This window comes from Podarcis bocagei (genome assembly GCF_964188305.1).
Source record: "Podarcis bocagei genome assembly, chromosome: 12".
NCBI lineage: Eukaryota > Metazoa > Chordata > Lepidosauria > Squamata > Lacertidae > Podarcis > Podarcis bocagei.
Window position 1 is genome coordinate 25,680,405 of NC_138137.1, and position 20,880 is coordinate 25,701,284.

At 42.8% G+C, this 20,880-nt stretch overlaps 1 protein-coding gene across 6 annotated transcripts in view; it reads left to right on the forward strand.

The window, feature by feature from the left end:
* The window catches only part of OSBPL3 (oxysterol binding protein like 3), a 94,887-nt gene that overhangs the window by 41,968 nt on the left and 32,039 nt on the right, over positions 1-20,880 (forward strand). For 3 of the 6 annotated variants that reach the window (XM_081164442.1, XM_081164445.1, XM_081164443.1), the window contains 10 exons: positions 6,551-6,667; positions 6,818-6,871; positions 7,076-7,189; positions 9,096-9,269; positions 10,395-10,521; positions 13,295-13,398; positions 13,511-13,603; positions 15,099-15,197; positions 16,371-16,527; positions 19,561-19,691. In XM_081164442.1, the coding sequence (XP_081020568.1) occupies positions 6,551-6,667; positions 6,818-6,871; positions 7,076-7,189; positions 9,096-9,269; positions 10,395-10,521; positions 13,295-13,398; positions 13,511-13,603; positions 15,099-15,197; positions 16,371-16,527; positions 19,561-19,691 (1,170 nt within the window). Of the gene's footprint in view, positions 1-3,701; positions 3,725-6,550; positions 6,668-6,817; positions 6,872-7,075; positions 7,190-9,095; positions 9,270-10,394; positions 10,522-13,294; positions 13,399-13,510; positions 13,604-15,098; positions 15,198-16,370; positions 16,528-19,560; positions 19,692-20,880 lie in introns of those variants that run through there. The other 3 variants (XM_081164444.1, XM_081164447.1, XM_081164446.1) reach the window with 2 other exon arrangements.

Sequence of the window (20,880 nt, forward strand, 5' to 3'; positions counted from 1 at the left end):
GCGGCTTACAACGTATTACAAAATATGTAATTAGACGTAAACAATAAATACAAACATCAAAAAGTGCACAACCAAATTGAATCATTTCCACATAAGTCATAAGATCTAAAATAAAGAGACAAAAAATTAATATCAATAATGGCAACAATAGCCCAATGGTCTGTTAAGGAGCCTCAGCTTTTGTAGTTGGAGTCAGTCTCTCCCTGGTCAGATGGGAAAAGGCCTGCAAGGCAGGGAGCAGGTCTTCCAGGACTCACAGCCAAGATGGTCTCTGGCCTCTTCAGCAGCCTCATCTTTTGTAACTGGAGTATCTCTCGATCTGCTTTAGATTTTCTATAGAACTTGAACACTGTCTGGACTGTAAATATGAAACCCAGGGGATTTGCATCTGGTTACGCTGGGATTTATTTCAGCTTAACTTGCAGACATCTTTAGCTTTATTGTGTTATATGTTTTGTCTGGGGAGAATTCTTACCTTGCAACATGCAAGAATTGTGGCTGTCTGCTGATGTTTTTATATTCCAGAAATGTGCTAGATGTGAATTGGAGGAATTACTGTTGGCAGGATACTGGAAGGGAGCAAGACCCTGTTCAAATTATTACTCTTTGGGTCTCCATTTATTACCTCCCCCCCCCCCTTCCACCTTGGCTACTCATAAAACCAACTTTGGCTTCTGCCCCCATCATGGTGACTAAACTCTTTGTATCACTTGGAAGACTTTGAGGGTGGATTCCATTTTTTTAGTGTAGTTCACTGTAACAGTAGCTACTAATGCAAGGCAATATTTGCTACCGCCCCTGTATTCTGAATTTAAGAGTCAGTGACTTTGCTAAGCTGCAGAATGAAAAGTAGCAAATCAGTCCTGTGCTCTTTTCTTCAAAACTAAATCCCAGTGAGTTCAATGGGGTTACTTCCAAGTAAGTGTTCTTACAGGCATAGGTGCTTAAGAATGTATACTAATGACAAAAAAGAACAATATTGAGAATATTTGGGTCATGTGTGGTACCAGAGAGAAAGCGTAGCAATGGCTCTGGTGGCAGTAAAAAAAGAAAATTTAAATTTAAAATCATTTGTTCCAATTTTATGAACCGTAACAAATGTTGGTGCTGCTGATGTAAAACCCTGTCTTCCCCCGCAAAGATGCTTTCTATTTTTGGCACTTGCAAATATTCACTACAACAGACTGCGTTTTATTTTAGACAGAAGTCTGGCGCTGTCATCTGGTACGTTCGAGGAGCTATAAGAACAAATTTCAGCCTGATAGTCTGGTTCATCGCTTCATTCTTTCAATATGGCTTCTACACAATATGCATACTGTGCATTGGAAAATGGGTGGCTTCTAGCTTTTTGCATTTAATAGCATTTTAGCATCCAGGGCTTTTAGAAATGGGCTATAATTGTCTCACTAGATCACTCCAGCAATCCATCTTGTCTAGCATTCTGTCTCTTTGGCTAAATGCCTACATAAGCTAACACATAGGACATGATGGAGATATGGGGAATGGGCTGGCTCCCAGTATCCTTCAGGACATGAACGTTCCACCTTAATTATAATGACTAATGAGCATTGATAGATGTGTTATCCATTAATTTGTACAATCCTTTTAAAAGCCATCTGAGTTTCTGGCCATCGCCTTTTTGGGCCATCAGCTCATCTCATGGCAGGAAATTATTTCAACAGTTTGTAGTGTTTCCTTATAACAACAATACAATTTGGTCATTCTGGTCCAGCATTGGACTGACTGGGTGTTGCAGTTATAGAATTATCCACATGGTATCTGCTCTGTCTCCTAATACATCAAATATGTATGGAGCATACAAAGGGAGCAGAAGGCCGGTGATGATCCTGGTGTTTCAAAGAAGAGGCTATGGTATTTGAAAGAAGAAAGGCTGGATCAATGTTTACTTTCCTCCGGGCTTCAGCCCGACGTTTCCAGAGGTTGTATAATGTTGGGCTGTGATTAGATATGTTTCTGGAATGTGAACTGGCCACAAATTGCATATTGCAAGATGAGAATTTTCCCGGCAGAAATCTGACATGAACTGAAATCCTCATCATGAAGTGCTAGTATCTATTTCATGAACCTTACTTGTTGTCCTAGAATCCCACATGCTGCTAAATGAATATTTTTAATGACAGGGTTTTGATTTTCTGATCAGTTCATCTGGGATGTGTGGCACCATTTCCACTATCTTGTATCCAGGAGCCAGGAATATTCCTACAGCCTTGCTGCCTAGTAGCAGCAATTAGATCCACTGCATTCAGTGTGAGATTAAATCGATTGTATGGGGCACTCAGCTAGTAGATGAACTCAAAATCTGAAGAGGCAATTTATAATGCATCATATTGGCTAATTTTAATGGAGAAATCCATCTAAACTGCGAAGCACTTCTATCCCCACAACAAACAATTTGGTGCAATTGTGCTCTTTTTAATGTATTCAGTTGTTGTACAGGTAATCACAGGTTTCGTACACTGGTCCTAGTCTAAATATTATATATTTATGTGGGAAAATGTTAGGAGACCTCTATTCCCTTCAGCGAGCTGGTTGCCAGAGTCCTCCCAGAAAAGGGATTGATTTTTAAGCTCCTCTGGGAATTGTAGCGCTTTGAGAGGAATAGAGGTCTCCCTGCAACTTACATCATCCTTAACAAATTTCTGTTCCCATGATGTTTTGTGGTGGGGGAGAATTGTTTAACACGATATGACACTGATTTAAATGCTTAGTGAGAAAGGGAATCACTGAATATGTGTGTGCAAAATCTTGCACTCCAGGGTAGAACTACCCTGTTAAGGTCAAGCATTATTTAGTCAGTCTTTAACTGCGGAATTTTAGGTTTCAAGAGAATACTTTCATGCAGAACAACTCTATCTTTAACCGAAATGGAGCCTAGTTTTGTGACTTTCTTTCTTTCCTGTTTTTGTTAAAGGACAGATCTACTTTTATAATAGTCCTCTTCTGCTCTATATAACGCATGTTTTCAGATACCTAGATATCTTTTGCCTCTGTGATGACTGAGACTTCAGGCTCCAAGTGACAGACGCCATACCTTTTGTCTGCTGAGAATTGGTAATCTGCCCCCTCAGTCCCATTTTAATTAGGTATTGTCAGTTTTAATGAAAAGGCTCATTGGCAGGAAATCTGATGAAATATGAACCTTCAAGCATCCGCAAAGACTCTTGAGTTGTAGTCTTTTTTCCCTTTTTTCCTTCCACAGCAAAATAGTTGACGGGGAAGGCAAAACATCCCTCTCTGAACTATAGCCATTTAGTTCTGAAGGCCACATCCCACACGTTCATTTTGTTTTCTGGCACAGGTATCTGACAGCCATACCCTCATGTCCGTTGAAAATGCATGCATTTATATTGCTACTTTCGCCCCCGCGCAAAGCCATTATTTGCAATTTCGCCGAGGAAAGCCCTGATTTTAAGCGTACATGCACCGTTCCCTACAGAAGATATGAGAATCTGTTTTGTGCTCTGCTACCTGCTCCAGACTATAAAAGCGCAAAAATGAGAAAACAGTCCCCCAAGAACATGTTTCGGATGCGAAGCCGTTCTCGCTGTTCTTTGTTTTTAATTTGCTGCTCACAGGCTGTTCTGCTGGTCCAGGTAACCTAGTGAGATTAGAGGGGTTTCTCAAAGGCATTATTAAAAGGTTAGACTTCAGACAGTGGAACACATGTTGCTCAAAATGTTGTGGTCTTCCTGGCTTTTAAAAGGTTTGTGTCCCTCATACATGGCAGCTCCTGGAATGGAAATGTTTCCTATTCCCCTTTAACCCGTCCTAGGAAGCTCCTTTCCAGAAGGCCTATCTGCCTCTCTCTGGGGACTGGGCCTGCAGGCCTGAGACTCTTTGATTCTCATGAACTCCAAACAAAGCATTTGTGCCATTTCATTTCGCTTTATCAAATCCTTTGCAAGATTAAATTACAATTTTGAAGAAGGCAAGGACAGGTGGCCGAGGGGGATTTGCCTTTGGCCTTGCAGTTTCCAAACCACTTTCAGTGATTGGTCCCTGTTTTCCATGATGAATATGTTCCCTCCTATCTTGTGAAATTAATGTTAGGATTCTTTTGTTACTCCTTCTTAATGTGTTTATATACCGTGGTTTGCAGTGTTAAAATACTACAGCAAATCAATGATATTTTAAAAATGGACCGTTTGCCCGGGTTGAGATGGTTTCAAATGACTAATTTTTAACTTGTAGGAGTTATTCCACTGACATTTTCGCAAACTTTGTTGCCAATTTGAAATGTGATCAGTTCAGTAACTCCTCTTGCACATTGCTTTCTCACTTGTTGGGTTTGATTTGGGCTCTGAATGTTGTCATATGCATTTTCCTGCTGTTTTGCAGCTCTAAAATGTGGAATAAGCAGTTAATTTTCTGCATGCATATTTCATTTGAGGCAACAGAGCATTTTAGGCTTTGTTGTTAAGATCTCTGTTTCATTATTCAGAAATGGGGGAAGGGAAATTGGTAATAAACGTTCAAAAATTTACAAGGATCTTCTGGGCACAAAATATCACATATGGTAGGAGCAGATGAGATTACAAGTGGTAGTTTAGTATGGAATATTCACACTACCATGAGAGCATACAATGATCATTGTTGTATTGATAAAAACATTAAAAATATTCCTGTGTATTGCTGTATTAATGTACTTCATGATACTGTGTCTGTGTTTGTACATTCATTATGGAAATGAGCCTGGGAGCTTTAGGGTTGCAGGCTCTCTTTCTATGGTGCAACTACGAGAGGCAGATCAGAAGCTTTTGTTTCTTCTTTTTTGACAAACCACAGTTTACCATTATGAACTTGGAGAATGTCAGGATTTGGACAAACCATGGTTAGTCTTAATCATGGTCCATTGAAACAATTTCCAAACATAAAGAAATGTCAAACCATGGTTTATGAAGCCTGTTCGTTTTAATAGACCACAACTAGATTAGACACAGGGGTTTTTCTGCAGTTCTAGTGGTATAATTGCTGTTCTCTCCAGATTTTTTAGCAAACTGCCACATGACATCATTATTCATCTAGTGTTCTGGAACAAAGACCTCTTTTTTCTTCTGATTCTTAATAGTTTCCATTTGTGTACAAGTATTGCCCCAGTTTTTGTGTGGAGGTAAGGTTGGTGGGCATGGTTTGTGAAACATCTGTTTCACTCCACTTTGTTATGACTGTGCAAGCTGTCAGTTTGCGAGCTCAGTTCAGAGGAGAGAGATTGCAGACTGAGATGGTGATAATGATTCAGAGTTTTGCCCATGACAGCAAAAATTAGCTGCGGACAATATTCCTCACAATAGCTAGGTTCACCAGACACAGTAGTTCCTCTTCTTATCTGCTATACTATTAGAATTCCAGACCACAGTGAATTAAATACAAAAAAGAGCCACAAAAGTGATATTCCTTGGACATGTTCATAATTCTGACATTTACCAGAGGAATATGAGAGTACGTAAGGGGTGTGACTGGAGCCACAGAACTTTTTTTAATTCAGGTACAACCTACTATTGTAGAAAGAAAATCTTTACTCGTCCCTTTCTAATAACAACAACATATGGTCAAAGGTGCAGACCATCAGGTACAAATTCACTCTTAAAAACATTGGACCAAACAGCAACTAGACCAGGCACCCCCAAACTCGGCCTTCTAGATGTTTTGGGACTAGAACTCCCATGATCCCTAGCTAACAGGATCAGTGTGCAGGGGTGATGGGAATTGTAGTCCCAAAAACATCTGGAGGGCTGAGTTTGCCTATTCCTGAACTAGACCACCACAAAGAATAAGTGCGGAAAGGCCCATAAGTTCTCACATTTCACTGAACTGTGCAGAAGTGAAAACAGAAGCAAGAACTTCCAGACTTTCCCTCCTGGTTGTGCCTGAGGCGTAAAAGGATGCCCTATTCCAAGGCTTACTTAGACTTGCTCCCATAACCGTTCAATATAGTTTATTGTTTCATCTGAATGCAGCTGTTGCATATTAAAAAGTGTTTAATTTACTTGGCATGCTGGTAGATGGGAATTGTAGTTCAGAACACCAGGATGGCAAAGACTCCTCCAAACAAATGGATTTATAGGCGCCTTTTTGTATTCTGTCCATAATGGCAGTTCAACTCACAGCCCACATAGCCTGAATTAGCTGCACTCAATCTGGAAACCCAGTGGGGTGGCCATCTTAAACCCAAGTGACCCCAGTCTGCTTGGGTTGGGATTTTTTTTCTCCAAAATTTGTTTTATTAGTTTTCCAAATTTATAACAAACAAATAGAAAGAAAACATCAAAAAACAACAACAAACATTTATCCTAACTGTAATAATTCCACTTTTGTTAACATTGTTGGGTGACTTCCTCCAGTCCCCCTGGCTGAGTCTCTATATAAATCATTGTAGCAGTTTTCCAAAACTATTTTCACATAGAATTTACTTGGTTGGGATTTTGGCCTGCTGTTAGCATGTTAAAATTGCTGCTTTTGTCACTGTCCTCTCATTTGACGAAGGAGAAAAAAGACACTGTTATATATTCTGGGCCTTGTTTCTGAACAGGACAGCTGGGAAATTGTAGAAGGACTGCGGGGAGCCATGAATTACACGCAGGAACCACCGAAACAGGAAGGCTACCTGCTGAAAAAGAGGAAATGGCCTCTGAAAGGTTGGCACAAGGTGAGGACATCTGTCATTGTTGTTTGTTCCCATTAACATTTAAGTCACTTAGTCTGGTGCCTTTGTTGAAAGGCTGGGTGAAGGAGTATTACAGCTCCTCAAGGAACAGTCTTACGCTTCCTGACTAAAAGAGTTTTCTCTGCATTACAGAGATGCTTCTTTCTGGATAAAGGGATTTTGAAGTATGCAAAGAGCCCAGCTGACGTAAGTACCTCAAAGACACATTGTGCAAATGTTGCGTGAATTAATTTGATGTCTGCTTAGGTTTTTGTGAAAGAAATCAGTGATTGTTTGAAAGGAGATCAGTAGGCAGAAAGAGGCAATCCTGAAAGTCGGGGGTTTTTTGTGTGTGTTTTTTGCTGTCCTCTCCCTGAATTGAAATAGTTATTTTTCAATGACTCTTGACAGATAGCGCGAGGGAAGCTGCATGGGTGTATAGACGTTGGGCTTTCGGTGATGTCTGTGAAGAAGTCAACAAAATGTATAGATTTGGATACAGAAGAACACATTTATCATTTAAAGGTAATCCTGTTGTTAAGTAATATCAGAGTGTCGTTCTGGTGCTGGAAAAGATTGCATTCAACCTAGAGATCTCCATCTGTTTCCCCAGAATCCTGTTGAATTTGCTATATTTTGCCCTAATTTGCCCAGTTCGCTTAAAATGCAATCTTACTCTCAACTTGCTGCAAGGTCATATCTTACTCTAAGCTTGAACCAAAGGTGTTGTATGTGGCTTTGAAAGCAATAGTTTAACTTGAATTCCCACACATGGGAAGAAAGTTTGAAGAATAGCATAGTTTTAACTACTTAATGTTATTTTGATGCTTAATATACATTTAAAGTACCGTATGCAATGGTGCCAAAGATTTATTATTAATAGGCTAAAGCTTATTATATGCTTTTTAGTGTGAACGATCGTGATTTTGCATGTTAATATCAAAGGATGTTATATATCAAAGGATATGGGCATAGTGTAGTATGCTGCAGCATGGTGCATCAGAAAATCAGAGTTATAGAAGATCTGCTTTTAATCTTCAGAGGGGTGATTGGACTGAATGAACTAGAACCTCTTTTGCCTGTCAGTAATATGTGTGTAGCTAAGGGAAATCACGCTTCTGCAATTGCCACTGCTGTTTTCCCATGGTGTTCAGTACTCTGCTTTCAAAGATACATATACAGTTTAACTTTAAGTTATCAATTTTAGCTGTAGGGTATGTCTTAAAAGCCTTTTGATCAGAGCAACCCTGGGGGATAGAACCTGAAGCTGGAATTTGTATTTAGCGTTGACTCCAGATGAACCCACAGAAAAGGAATAATGATTTGAAGTGGAGCCGCAACTGAGTCACAAGCCATAGAAAACAAAATTGGCTGATGGGGGGTGCATATAAGAAACTCTGCCTTAAGACAGACATTGATTTGTTTTTGTTTTATGCGTGACTAGAGTGTGATAGATAGGTAGCCGTGTTGGTCTGCCATAGTCAAAATAAAAAAATTCCTTCCAGTAGCACCTTAAAGACCAACTAAGTTAGTTCTTGGTATCTGAAGAAGTGTGTATCTGAAGAAGTGTGCATGCACACGAAAGCGCATACCAAGAACTAACTTAGTTGGTCTTTAAGGTGCTACTGGAAGGAATTTTTTTATTTAGAGTGTGATGTATTTAATATGTTTTAAATCGTTATAAACTTATATAATTAAGTTGGACTTGGAATCCAAATTGCTGCCCTGGAACTTCAGACTCGAACTTTGGTTCAAAGAATTTGTGTTGATCAGCACAGACTACAACTTGCATATGCGGCAAACAAAAAGAAATGCAATAGGAGCTGAGTATTATGGTGTAGAATCCATTGCTACTTTAACTTTGGTTCGCTGGTCTGATTGGTTATTTGGAACAGGACAGGCTGCCCATGGTCTCTATGTCACCCCTTGCTTTCTACACTTAGCCTATAGCTTTCCCTTTGTTCTGTAGATGCCTGGGCCAGGCCCTGTTTGCTACCATAGAGCACTGTGTTCGCTGCTTTTCGTCCACCCTGCAGCTCAGCATCCCCTTCATCACTAGGCTGAGAAGTAGAAACAAGTTACCAGGACCTCACTAGGACAATTCCCATCCATCTGCTGCAGCAAAACCTCCTCTGTCATTCAGTTCAAATGAGCAGTGTAGGAAGACTGGTGTTGCACTCATGTCCTGTTTCTGGCCACTGTGAGAACGGAATGCTAGACTAGTTGGGCCTTGATAGGTGTGGCCCAGCAGGTTGCTTCCTTTGTAGGTTTTCCAGGTGGCAAAGCAGTCCTGGACTGCAGAATTATTCATTTAGTAAAGACTTTGAACCAATTGAGGGGAGATAAATGAGATCTTTCATCCCACTTACGCTGGGTAGTAGTAATGTGGAAAAATATAACTCTTGTTTTTATAACCTCCGTTTTCCTCTAGGCAAAATCTCAGGAAGTCTTTGATGAATGGGTAGCAAAGCTACGCCATCATAGAATGTATCGTCAAAATGAAATTTCCATGTTTCCGCATGACATCAACAACCATTTCTTTCCAGCATCAGCTTCTGTTACAGACTCCGTAACTGGCTTTCTGGAATCCACGGCAAGCAGAAAGGTAGAAACCACAGGAATGGCAGATGATGGGCTTCCCTTGGGGCTTAATTTGGTCTGACCTCTGTGTGCAGAGTAAAACAAGTAGAGCTGATATTTGAGGAATAAACACAATATGTTCCTTTCAAAAAACCACTGTAAGTCCTCATTCTTTTTCCAGTACCAGTGGAGGTAAAAAATGAATGTCAAGAAAAGTTGAGAGCTTTGTGACGATTCGGGAATTTGGTGGCTTCAAAATAAAACATAAAGAAATCGAAAAAAGCTTCATCCAAGTCAATTGATACTAAGCAGCATAGTTTAAGTTTACATTAACTGAAGAAAGGGCCACTTTTCATGCTCTCTTTATGTGCTGTGTGACCTGATGAGTATTTATATGGATAAGCAACTTGGTGCCCTTCAGACATTGTCAGACTACAACTCCCATCATCCCTGCCCATTGTCCTGGCTAATTGAAACTAATGAGAGTTGGAGTGCAGAACATCTGGAACACACCAATTTGGCTAGCCTTGTTCTGTGGCATTTGGGAGGATACAAAGTGCAGTATAGCCCGTCTCATTCTTGTTGTTCACTTTCCTCACTTCCTTTTGTTCTGGCAACAACCTGGTCATTTAGGTAGAGAAACTGTCCAGTTGCCTTCCTGACAGACCATGGATTTTCTTTGCCCAAATGTCTGTAATGGCCTGATGGCCATTGATAGAAAATGTCAATGGTGAAGCAGTTGGGAAGTATTTGCATTTTTGGGTTGTGGAAATGACAGCATTAATGGGTCTTTACTAGTATGTAAGAATTTAGCTTGAAATTCAGTGATTTTAGTGGGGCAAGGCCTCTGAGTGTACTTTATCTTTCAGCCAACCTGCAGACTAGGAATGGTGCAGGTTGAGTTTTACTTCAGGGATGGAGACCCTGTGGCTGCCCAGATTTTGGACTCCAACTCCCATCAGCCCCTGCCTCAGGTTTCCCATCCCTGCTTTAATACTTGGGGAAATTGCTTTTGCAAAGCCTTTCCCACCTGAAGTTAAACGTCTGTACTTGCTTTTAAGTGTCATTCACCATAACAAACCATGCAATGTATTTCTCCCCTTACTGGAATATTTTTTATTGATGATGTGATCCTGTTTCCACGCAACAGCGAGGCAGCATGACTCAGCAGAATTCAATGCAAACTGGAAGCAGTTTGTCATTCTCCTGCTCAAACAATGACTCAAGGATGCCACCTTGGCTGCAGTCTTCGGAGGATATGGAAAGATGTTCAAAAGGTAACTTTTCTCTGGTAGAAATTCAGACTTCTAAGTTACTTAACGTTTACAGGACTTTCTTCATGGTTCTCTGTCCTGATGCAACATCCGCCTCAAAGTCTCGGAAAGCAATTTTTAAAGCAAGCTTTTATAATAGATCATGTGACTCTGAAGTTAGGGTTACTTCTCCTCCTCTCCATGTCAAGAGCCTGTCACCTGCCTTGTCAATTGCTTCAGCCTCTAAAAAGGACAGGACTCCAAATAACAGGTGACTGAAGTTCAAATGGAGAGTTTGAAGTAACTTGTTGCTAGGTGGGACATAGATGGGTGGTGGAAAGATGTGTAAAGTGTGTGTGTGTGTATGTGCACCCCCTGGGAATGAAAATGGCGGTGGGGGGTTGGTTCCTTTACAGCCTTTTTGGGCTGGAGTTCCTTGGGCTAAAGGTGATATTGTCAGAGGTGTTACAAAACATAAGTTAGGCAGCATAGCTAATGATCAGGGTTGGTGAGAACCACAGGGCAGTAGGTTCCCCGACCCGGGTGTAAATCATTGTCCTGGCACTATGCTCCTGCTCACCCCAGCTGCAGGACTCCTCACTGTGAAACTTCTTTTTTAAAAAACAAACAAGCCCTGTTTGCTGCTAGTGTCCTTTTTAGGCTAGGAAGGAATGAGGAGCGTGCGGTTGAGTACTCTCAGCATGGGGAGAAAGGCAGAGAGGACGTGCAGGTGCATAGGAACTGAAACTTGATTTCAGAGCAGATTAGGAACATGGGCAGCAGCCTTCTAGTGAGTCAAGCCAGTGAGCTACAGCCCTTCCTTGGTTTGAGAAGAACAGATGGAAGACGATTAGAATGCCCTTGAAAAAAAGATTTGTTCCAAAACACATTGAGCCTAATAAATCCTTTTCCTATGTACTTCGGGGTATACTCCATTTTCCTTCCTGTGACTGGGATCTTCCTCGCTTCTGAGTACTGCCAGCATACTAGCATCTTCTGTTATTGTGTTCCTCTCCGCTTTCCTATCCAAAACTCTCTCAGGAGCTCTCTTTGAGAAAGCAACTGGGTCAGGCATGTGAGCTACCTTTAAAATAACTTTTTCTCCTAGCCTCTGTTTTCTAATGGAGTGTGTATGGGTTTGTTTGGGGGTTTTTTTGGTGTGGATGGAGAGGGAGGGAGAAATTCAGCCGTTCAAGAAAGACTAGCCCCCAGAGCCTAGTTTATGTGGAACATCTTCTCCAGGCTTGTTTACACGTCACTCAGTTTTACTGCTTCGGTTTTTGATAGGGCTGTTTCAAGTCACATTCTTGTAAGAGAGTGCTAACTTAGCTGCATATTAAGAATTAGACAATCTCATCCAGTCCCTCGAGGAAGCTAATAATTACAAGGAGAACAATGCTTTATGGTGCTATTAGTCTAAAGAAATGGAATAAAGGAGGGTCAGGACTCCCTCCGAAGGCGGTGGACTCTCCTTCCTTGAAGGTTTTAAAGTAGAGGTTGGATGGCATTCTGTCAGGGGGTTGGACTGGGGGGATCCCTTCCAACGCTATGACTGTATGCTCAAAGACGCTGCTTAAACTCTTTTCTCCCTGGAAACATTAATGCAACCTGTGAGGTGAGAGTGTGGTTGCTCACAAAGATAACAGCCAGGACTCCAGCCTGTCTTTACAGGTTTTATTGAGTGCAAAACTTACGTACAGTAAAAAGGTAAAGGTACCCCTGCCCGTACGGGCCAGTCGTGTCCGACTCTAGGGTTGTGCGCCCATCTCACTTAAGAGGCCGGGGGCCAGCGCTGTCCGGAGACACTTCCGGGTCACGTGGCCAGCGTGACGAAGCTGCTCTGGCGAGTCAGCACCAGCGCAGCACACGGAAACGCCATTTACCTTCCTGCTAGTAAGCGGTCCCTATTTATCTACTTGCACTTAGGGGTGCTTTCGAACTGCTAGGTTGGCAGGTGCTGGGACCAAGCAACGGGAGCGCACCCTGCCACAGGGATTCGAACCGCCGACCTGACGATCGGCAAGTCCTAGGCGGTGAGCTTTTACCCACAGCGCCACCCGTGTCCCTCAGTGCAGAAGTACAGTGCAGAAGTCCAAAAACCATGTGTGCCTTAATCGCTAGCAGATTCCGGAAGTGCCTTCTTCCTGTTTGCCCTCCAGCATAAAAGCCCGGGGAAGCCTCCTCTTTTCCTTACGTGAAATTCTCTGGCGAAAACTATGCGATGGAAGGCACATCCACTTCCCTGGGAGTAGTGTCTTGGCTCCCCTCCGCCTGACTGACCCTTTGCCTTGTCCCGCCCCCCTTTCTCTCCTCGTCTGTGTCTCCTGAAGGCTTCCCCTCTCCAAACTCTGACGAAGTGCAGCTGCTCAACAGAGGAGGAGGCTGTCTCTCCCCCCTCCCCTGAACGCAGACCCTTGACACAGCCCTTTTAAACATGGATCATATATTTCATAGGTGGTATGTTTTTGCGCCACTGCTTTGTGTGTGCTAAAATTCTACCCGCCTATTCGTAAGCTTCACTTTTAATAGCTGTTTCAACAAATCCTGGAAGAATAACCGCAGAATCGGAATGTAACCGACAGCCAGACACATCCTTCATAATCTTCTGAATTACCTTGTGGTCTCTTCCAACTCTATGATTCTATGATTCTACCTAGTAATCAGTTACCATTAGAGTTCTGCTGAAAGATACTTTGCGCATACACTAGATAAATGGAGGGGTGGATAACCTCTTCCTCCCTCTCCCCTCCCCCTCTCTTTTACAAAGCACCGAAAATCGTTTCTTTCTTCCCAACAGACCTCTCCCACTGTCATAGCTATCTGCTGGAAATGAGCCAGCTTCTGCAAAGCATGGAAGTTCTCCACAGGACATACTCAGCGCCCGCCATAAATGCCATGCAGGTTAGTTGTGGAAATTGCTACCTCTGTTCGGTCATGCTGCTAGCTCGTGTCAGCTTTCTTCCTAGATTTGTGATAAATGCCGTTCTTCTCTTTCCCGTATGCTGTTCTAAAGGGCATCCCCTTTGAAAGTCCTAAAAAGGAAAAAAGAACACACAGGAGGTGGCGTTCCCGAGGTCTTAGTAAAGATGCGAAAGGAATGTTGCAGGTAACCAGTCTCTCTTCACCCATCCCCTTCCAGGCTTAGCCGAAAAATGTAGTGTGGGTGATCTGGTGAAAACTCATTTTCTCCAGTATAATTGATGGTCTTAGTAATTGCTCTCGGTGACAGATGGTGATTCCGTTATGCTGGTGTGATATAAGCAGAGGGTGCTGCATTCACTAATCTATTGAGCCTTTCGTTCGCTGAACTTTTGACAGCATAATAAATAACATTTATATCCAAGATTGGCTCCATCCATCTGGAGAATGCACGTTTATTTGGGTTGCTGAGTTTACAGGGGGCTGCGGAAGGGTGAAAGGGGTAGTGCAGTCGTAAGAGTACACACTTTGCATGCATAATATCTCACGCCAATGCCAAACATTTCCCATTAAAGAATATCTGGACGTGGTTTCTTAAGCCTTAGAAAGCTGTTGTCATTTTGGGGTAGGGAAACTAGGCTAGTATTGGTCTGTCACAGATGAGGGTAGAGTTATGCATACTGTAGGGTTGTCATGCTGGTCAATTGATTGGTCAAATACGATTAATTGGCTGCAGTCCGACATGTTAGGAGCACCCTGTGTGACTAACAGCTTTCTGTTTCATCCCAGTGTCATTTGACAGCAATACAAACAGCGAGAGTCCCTTGCTGTGCAGCCCTGAAGGAATCAGGGCTGCGCATGTGAGTCCACTCCTCACTTTTTGGAACAACTATTCCTTGACTTCCTGCCTTCTCCCTCACTTTTAAGCAGCATGGGCGAGCTTCTCCTTCTATCTCACGTATTGTAACCACAGCCATATTTGAACAGGAACTCATACTTCAGGTCAGGAAGCATCAAGGAAACATACACAAACAGTCCTCATGGAAGAGACACTGGTCTAAGCTTCCTGGCTAGCCAGAAATTGACCCTGTAGCATAGGGATGAAGAAACCTTTTCAGGCCAAGATCCTCATCACCCCATGGCAGTCTGTTGGGGGAAGAGGACATTCCAGTAGCAGGTGGGACCACACCCACACACCATTGCACAACAATAGATCTGTTTTTATTATCTAAACTTCACTATCATTAGGACTTTCGGGAATCCGCTGCTTATATTTCAAATCCTGCCCACAACTTCATGTCTGGGTGATACTTTGATAGATAGTCCCAATTCCTCCTTAGTCATGCTGTCCTCTTAGTTTGGCAGTTAATTTCGCCGTTTCAGCCTAGTCCATCAGTTTCATAAGCCATTATTCCTTTGAATTGTTTGCATTTCCTGTGGGGAAGAAGGGCTTCGAGTGTTCTTTCATAGTGCTCTATAAAGCAGCTGGGAGGTCCCCTAGTTCTTTGGGCAACTAGCAAATTCTCTTTATAGCATAAGTGTTTAAATGCTTGTCTATTATTTGGCCAGTCAATTGACCAAGTTTTATGTTTTTGTTTCATTTTTTTTTATGTTCTTGACCGGTCAAATACCACCCCCCTAATATACTGGCCAATGCGCTTTCTGCCATGTCCATACTCCAGCCTAGCAATCCCACCACCCCTTACCTTTTCCTTCCCCATACCTCCAATCCTCTGAATTCAGCAAGGCATTTAATGAGGAGCATGAGCACATCCTTTCAGGTGAGTGATTGACAACTTCCTCCGCAGCTTAGGTGGGGACTTTCTGAAAGAGAGCAGGAAGCTTGAATAAAGCTAGGAAAGGAGACAGTTGAACTGGGGGGGGGGGGTTTGCATAGATTGACAGAGGAGGGGAGGATTGAATCCTGGACCAGAAAAGAGAGTTGAATGGTGTACTCTGTAATCACCTTTTAACCACGAGTTAATTGACATTTGTGATGGGTATTGGCATGGCCTCAAATTAACCTCAGGTCCCACCCCCATGCACAAGCAAATCCCACAGTACTTACATTTATTTAATGTTGTTTTTGCTAAGAATATAACATTTGGGCTTTCGTGGGGTTCTTTTGCAAAGAGTCTGTAAAGAACATAGAAAGGATCGCATTAGGCCCAAGCACATGGCTTGGCATTTCATGTTTCAATTGTAAGCTGCTGTGGGCATCTGCTTGTGAAGTGGGGAATAAATTTTGTTAAATCAAGAAATAAGGAGAAGGGAAGGACGAGATCAAGGGGTGGTAAATAAGTAGTGAGGTTAAGTAAAGGGGAAAGCGAGGCGTGGTATAGCCGTCGTTCCCAGTGATACTGGGATTGTTCAGCCATGGTTTTGCTTGAAAATGTGGGTATTGAGGGAGGAGAAAGTGATGGTGTTCAAGGAATAAGGAAGTTCCCAGGCGAAGGAGGCAGAAGGAAATTGTTGGCAAATGACTCTGGGTAGAATAGAGTGAGCAAGTGAAGGAACTATAATTGTGAATAGGGAGCAGGAGAGTTTTCAGGGTGAGGTTTAGGGAAGGAAACTGGAGCAGAGGGTTCAGGATAGAGGGGATAACTTAATGGGAAGAGAGTAGCTCAGCATCGATTTTCTGAGCAATCTGAAGTGAGAAGAGAAACAGCAGGAAGGAAAGCTTCAATGCGGAAGGTGCAGAGATGAAGAGCACCACTTGAAATGCTCAAGCGAAACTTCAAAACCCTTAACTAAGGGTTTGGGTAAGCTACATGGACAAATCTGTGGCGTAAAATGTGGGTGCAGTAGGGTACGGGGGGTTCTTCTGGTTTGCAAGTGGCAATGGTCTGCTTCAGATCAATGTCTTTCCCTTCCTTTCTGAATCTTGAATGTAAGTTGCTGGCAACCTGGAACCTTTGTACTAATATCGCACCGCCGGTGTGTGTTCCTTATAGGTACCAACTGTTCTTTCTGCTCCATTGAGACTGCACGCTTCCAACCCCAATTTATCCACATTAGATTTTGGCGAAGAGAAAATTTACTCTAATGGTTCCGAAACAACATCGGAATTCTCTAAAATGCAAGAGGACTTGTGTCACATAGCACACAAAGGTAAATGGGATTTTGCTCAGTGACAATTTTTTTTAAAAAAACCCACAACAACATGGAAGTTAGAGGTGGGGTTTGTGATAAATCCAGTAAAAAAGTGGTGTGCAGTTAATGTTGTAAGAATTCAGTTGCTTTTAAAATGCCTCTTGCACAATGAAAGAGTTATCGAAGTATGGAATTGTGATTTGAGCTTTGGACCTTCTTTTGAACAGCTTGAACCAGACTAATTATTGTTTCTTTCAGCCTTATCTGAATTAATGCATAACTTTATGTATGCGCGCATATTAAGGAGGCATCTAGAAAAGAACGCTTAGGTCCATTTTGCAAATCCTCCCCATTCATCATAATTCTCTGAAGCTGGCCTTCATCCAGCACCCGTCATGAATATTTGTGGCAATCTAATCCATTTTTGAACTGTTTATGTAAGTCTAGGGAATCTTCTAACCTGAAGAGCAGTTGTGAAAGTCTTTATCTGAAAATGCAGCTGTATATTGCATCTGGTTTATGTGTACAGATGTTGAATGCAGCTTCCTGAATTTTATAGTTGGCATTTGTGATGTAAGGGGGTTGCTATGGTAGTAACCTATTTTTAGTGGATGCCGAAGAGGGGGGGGGGGATCTTTTTAAGGCGCTATGAGGCCAGCTCAAGCTGGCACTAGTCAGCTCTTTTGCAAGATTAATAAATAAACCAGCAGCTCACATGTTATTAGTATGTCTGCTAAATCGTACCACCTGCATTCATTTTAACAGTGTTCTAGTTGTAAAGGGAAAGGGAACTTTGGAAATGACAGAGATAATTATTCAAGTCTTTTATAAAAAGGATTTTTTTAAAAAAAAAACACATTTCATTAATCACAGAAAATATTCCGTGACCTCACACCTCATACCATCTTTTTTGTAGGTAAAACTCTGGCTTTTGAAGCTGCTTTAAATCCCCATGTTGCTATGTATTATTAAATCCATTATTTAGTTCAGGCTTTGCTCAGGGTTAGGTGGTGAAGCTGTGTTTGTGCAGAATCACAGAACTGTAGAGTTGGAAGGGAACCCCAAGGATGATCAAGTCCAACTCCCTGCAGTGCAGGAATATTTCCCCCCAACATGGGACTCAAAACCACCGCCTAGAGATCAAGAGTCTCTTGCTCTACCAATTGAGCTATCCCAGCATAGGGGAACATGGGTGGCGCTATGGTCTAAACCACTGAGCCTCTTGGGCTTGCCAATCAGAAGGTTGGTGGTTCAAATCCTCGCAACAGAGTGAGCTCCCGTTGCTCTGTCCCAGCTTCTGCCAACCTAGAAGTTTGAAAGCACACCAGTGCAAGTAGATAAATAGGTACCGCTGTGGCGGGAAGGTAAACGGCGTTTCTGTGCGCTCTGGTTTCTGTCACGGTGTTCCGTTGTGCCAGAAGCGGTTTAATCATGTTGGCCACATGACCCAGAAAGCTGCCTGTGGACAAACGCCGGCTCCCTCGGCCCGAAAAGCGAGATGAGTGTCGCACCTCATAGTCGCCTTTGACTGGACTTAACCATCCAGGGGTCCTTTACCTTTACTTGCCATCAGCATAATGATGAAATACTTAATTATGCACCCAGAGAAGTCGTGCCTCAGAGGTATCTTGGTTCCTCCTGCTGCCATCCCTCCCTGTATCGTCGTTAGTATACATTTGTAGTCTGTCCCTCTTACAAAGGATTCAGGTTAACACATTCATATAAGGACTGAAACTGTGACCTAGAGCCCTGTAGCTGTCATTACATGGTGACTTTGAACATTGACTTCAGCTGGGAAAAATGCTCAGTGACAAGGTTACAATTAAGCAATCGGTAGTAACGTCGTGCAGGCCCACCATTAGCTGGTGTTACATATTTCCTGGTATCTTGCAGTGATAACATGTCAAGTTATTTTTTGCTCAAGGCTGCAGATGTACATGACATGAAAATAACTAACCTAACCCTGAGCTTTGCATTCCTTACTTCCTGTTCATTTGTATTCTGTTGTTTAGAAAATGAACACACCGAAGCTCAGTGCTCTTAAAATTCATTTTCACTGTTTTTTATATTGCTGAGAAGCAGCCTGGCGCAGCAGTTCGTGTTGGACCTAGGCTCCAATCCCCACTCGGCTGCGATATCTCAGCTTAACCCTATCCCACAGAGGATAGAGTGGGATAACTCCAAATATAGTGCCAAATACAGATACGAAAGTTATTAGATCAGTAGGGAAGCCTTGCAAACAAGCCCACAAAAGTTACTAAGCTGCAGGACTTCTATTAGCCTGCTAAGAAGCCTCATGCCTAGTGGTGTGTCGGGGGCAGCAGGCCTCTGTAAATCAGTTGCTGGGATTCACAAGGGGTGAAAGCACTGTTGCACCCAGGTCCTGCTTGCACCCAGGTCCCATAGGCTGGCATCTTGTGCTGGACTAGATGGGCCTTGGGTCTGATCCAGCAGAGAGAGCTCTTCTCATGCTCTGAGGTTTTTAAATTGTGGATTTCCCGCTGTTTTGAAAATTGTGTGAAGCAGCAAGATAAATAAATAGTAGGTTGCATTTCCATACTGTCCGTAGAAGACGGAAAACCATCTCTTCTCTAGCCAGCATGGAAACTTGAGCTACCAATTGCAAAGGAGGGATGGATTGCTTTGTCTCTTGTGTCAGCTCTTGCATTTCCCTATTGACCACCGAGGGAACAGGCTGGTGGGCTGGAGCGATTTGTTGCTTCTCTGCCAGCCTGCTCACTCACCTGCATGAAATGCATTAAAGCTGCCAAGTGAGTAATGAAATACAAGGCTTATCTGGTCATGAGCAAATAATCATAATCATTGCCCACAGTTGCATTACCTTGTGGATTTTGTGTGTATGTGTGTTTATTTTATGAATCTGTATTTCCCCAACCCCTTTTACATTAAAATCTTGCAAAGCACTTCTGTAATCAGCAATAGAAATGTTTTCATTCTCGCTTTTTGCCATGCTGTGTTTGTCTCTCCAGCTGCTCTTCGGCACACATTTTGCCCTTGTGTCATTTCTATAACTTTGACTATTTTCTGTAGTGTACTTCACCTTAAAGTCGGCTTTCAGTACGATCTCGACGGAGAGAGAGAAGCTGCAGCAGATGTTTGAACATGATTCAGCCTCATCTCCATCTGCGCAAATAGCTGGACTGAAGAATGCCTTATCATCTGTAAGTGACCCACATTGATTGCTCTGATGTTCAGAGGCATGCCTCATAAATCACTTGCTTATCTCGTCTTGGTTTGATCTTTGCCTGTGTTTAGAACTCACTGGAATAAGACCGATGGAATGCCATCGAATGCATGAGGAGCCTTTCGTGACCTGAGCCTTTTGATGTGTGCATATTCATTTCTTTCGGTCATGAGTTGTCAATCATTGGAGTGCCAGGTTGCATATGAACAACGTTGTATGTCTAAGGGGTGTTCAAGGGAGACACGATGTTTGTCTGTGTGCTGAACATACAGATTTATGTTGCAAACCCCTAAACCAACCTTCCCCAACTTGGGGTCCTTGAGAGATTTTGGACTACAAATCATGCCGGCACAGCTAATAGTTGAGGATCATGGGAGTTGTGGTCCAAAACAACTTGAGGGCACCTGGTTGGGAAAGACTCCTCTACGCATCGTGTGGGGAGGTCTTGCATCTTCAGCAATGTTGTGTCCCAAGTTCTTTCCTTTTTCCTTGTGGGAATGAACGACAGTCTTTCTGCTACATGGCGGAATGAGAAGTAGAGTAGTTGAAAGCAACAATATGGGCTACTTGAGACATGAATCTGATTATGTCCAGAGTGTGTTCCCAACACACTTAACCGCGGCTCGGATTTTAGCCCTTTTTCCTTTGCTTTATATAGTTCATTGAGAGATACTGAGAACTATCTGCATAGCTCTGGTGTGTGTTCTGCTTCTTGGCTGAGTCTGCTATTTTTCTGGGCCATGGGATCAGGTGACAGAACTCAAGGCAGCTTTATAATGCACAGGGAGATTTTTTTTGGGGGGGGGGTAAAGTAGACTAAACCAAGTATGTCCATTGTTGGAATCCATCTGTCTCGAGAGACAATGGAGTGCACTTCCAGGGGTGAAGTTAAACTGCTGGAGAATCACAGCGCCTGTTGTGGCTGCAGAGACCAGTTACTCATAACTGCTGCCTCCAGCATTGTTTTTGCTGTGTTGGCAGCACTGAAGTGAGCACAAGCCTGGGCAGAGTGTATGGAGGTCCTGGGCTGTCCAGATGGCAAGACCCACCCACCCCAGTTTTGCTTGTGGGCCAAAGGAAAGCAGAGCAATACATTTGGCATCCACTTGGCTATAGGAGTTGGAAGAAGGAGACGTACAAGGCGCCATCCAACCATCTTAGGGACT